At 42.7% G+C, this 2,070-nt stretch overlaps 1 protein-coding gene across 1 annotated transcript in view; it reads right to left on the bottom strand.

Annotated features, from left to right (window-relative positions):
* Positions 1 to 1,958, bottom strand: part of LOC105003948 (probable global transcription activator SNF2L1) — a 30,777-nt gene extending 28,819 nt beyond the window's left edge. The window contains exon 1 of the mRNA XM_010861412.1: positions 1,624 to 1,958. Within this exon, the coding sequence (XP_010859714.1) occupies positions 1,624 to 1,788 (165 nt within the window). The 5' untranslated portion in view covers positions 1,789 to 1,958. The remainder of the gene's footprint in view (positions 1 to 1,623) is intronic.
* Positions 1,959 to 2,070: the final 112 nt, after the last annotated feature.

Below are 2,070 nucleotides of genomic sequence, written 5' to 3'. Positions count from 1 at the left end.
CAATTAAAATTTAGTTGTACATTTTTTAAAAAAGTGAATACTGACTTCCCTGATAGTCCAGTGGTTAAGACTCGACACTTCCAATTCAGGGGGCGCAGTTTCGATGCCCGGTCAGTCGGGGAACTAAGATTCCCACATGCCACAGGCGTCACGGCCAATAAAAAAGAAGCGTGAATAGACGATTTGGTGGTGGATGAAGAGGGGAGAAACTAAACTTTCAAATAGCTTAGCCATCAAGGGAATAAACCAGAATCACAGCTCGAGAGGGACAGAGTGTTGAAGGAGTACTGTTCTGTGGATGTAGGGAGGAGAGTCTAAGTGTGGGTTAGGATTTAATGAGGGAGATACTTGAGCATGTTTACATGTTGAGGGAGAAGAGCCAACATGGAGAGAGAGGTAGAAAATTCAGCCAATAAAAAGGAAAAATCAAAGAGAAAAGTCCCTAAGGAAACAGGAAAAGATGAGATCCAGGGTTCATGTTGGAAGAATTAGCCACTGCTCATGAATTTGAGCAAATTCTGGGAGATGGTGGAGGATAGAGGAGTCTGGCGTGCAGCAGTCCATGGGGTTGTAAAGAGTTAGACACGACTTAGTGACTGAACAACTATCAAAAAGAGAAAAAAAACCTCTTCCACTCAAACAGAAGGTAATACAGATGCAGATATTCTTAGAAGATGGATATCCTTCAAGAGTTCCTGCCTAATGACTTTTATTTCCTCTTTGAGAAAGGAATGACGTTACTTGCTGAGAAAGGAGGACAGGGAACACATGCGTTAGAGGTCTCGGGGAGACTGTGGAAAGTCTGAAATAGCTCTTACAGGAAGTGAGAGAGAATGCTAAAGAAGGCTACGAAGAAGGATCACCAACATCGTCAAATCCCAGAAGGGGAAGGTATTAAGGGAAAGGTATTAAAGGAAATCAAATCATGTCAGCAAACATGAAAATGTAGTGGTTCCAACCTGTACAGTGGGTGTCATCTTCTTTATCAGTCAGTATTGAGCAGCCTGAGTACAGAGCAGGTCACTCTGCTAGTAAGTGGTAGAAGCTGAATTCAAACCCAGAGGATAGCAGACACAGTTACATAATTGGTTTAGGGCTTTTAGGGCAGAAATGGCAGATCAAGAGAGCAAGAGAGTTTGAGATATTGGCCCCCAAAAAAGTGGTTCAAGTGATAGAGAACCTGCTCCTTGCTGGATACAGAAAATGTAACAACAGAAATGGGCTGACAGATGGGGGTAAAGCAGGGGTCCAGGCACCGGATGTCCTTGTGAGATAACAGGACAAGTACAAAAGGAGTAACATGAGTGAAAGAAGGATACAAGAAGGGAAAACTGATGTTCAATGAATTCGATCTCAAGGATCCATGGAGTAGGGGAGAGTGAACAGCCTCTACGGGAGAGCACGACATTGTCCATGGGACAGCGCCAAAGCAAAAGAGCTGTTCCACAGAGAGGCTGAGGATACAGTGGGAGCGCACCTCCCAAAGAGGCTGTCAGAAAGGTTGAGAGAGAAAAACACTGAGACTGAGCTCAGAGGCCCATCCACAGGTTCCAACAGATTCAGTATGTTTTCCAGCTCAGTTACACATGTAATTACTAAGTTTTCCTGTCTTCGATTACTTACTGTGTGAAGTCTTTCCACAAGTTTTTGATCACCAAGACAATTTTTAGTATCAAACCAAGAATCAAAGTCCTGTGGAGGGCGAAAATTCTGCAGTAAGTGTGTAGTTTTTTTAAATAAATGTAACATTCTATAAATTCTTACACAACTCATATAGCAATAATCCATTTTAAAATCACTGTCAAAATTATGTTAACTGTTATGGCCAATATTATTTACTTCTGAAAATAAATACTGGAGCAGTTAACAAAATTTGAACACCATTATACAAGTACTCCATCAGCAGTTTTTCTTTAAAAGGCTTTTATTAGGCTTCCCCATACCATAGCGGAGAAGGTAATGGCACCCCACTCCAGTACTCTTGCCTGGAAAATCCCATGGACGGAGGAGCCTGGTGGGCTGCAGTCCATGGGGTCACTAGGAGTCGGACACAACTGAGCGACTTCACTT

The sequence above is a fragment of the Bison bison genome, unplaced genomic scaffold (genome assembly GCF_000754665.1).
Source record: "Bison bison bison isolate TAMUID 2011002044 unplaced genomic scaffold, Bison_UMD1.0 scf7180017857790, whole genome shotgun sequence".
Classification (NCBI taxonomy): domain Eukaryota; kingdom Metazoa; phylum Chordata; class Mammalia; order Artiodactyla; family Bovidae; genus Bison; species Bison bison.
The sequence above is the reverse complement of the archived record's forward strand: the minus strand, read 5'-3'. Positions and strand labels throughout refer to the sequence as shown.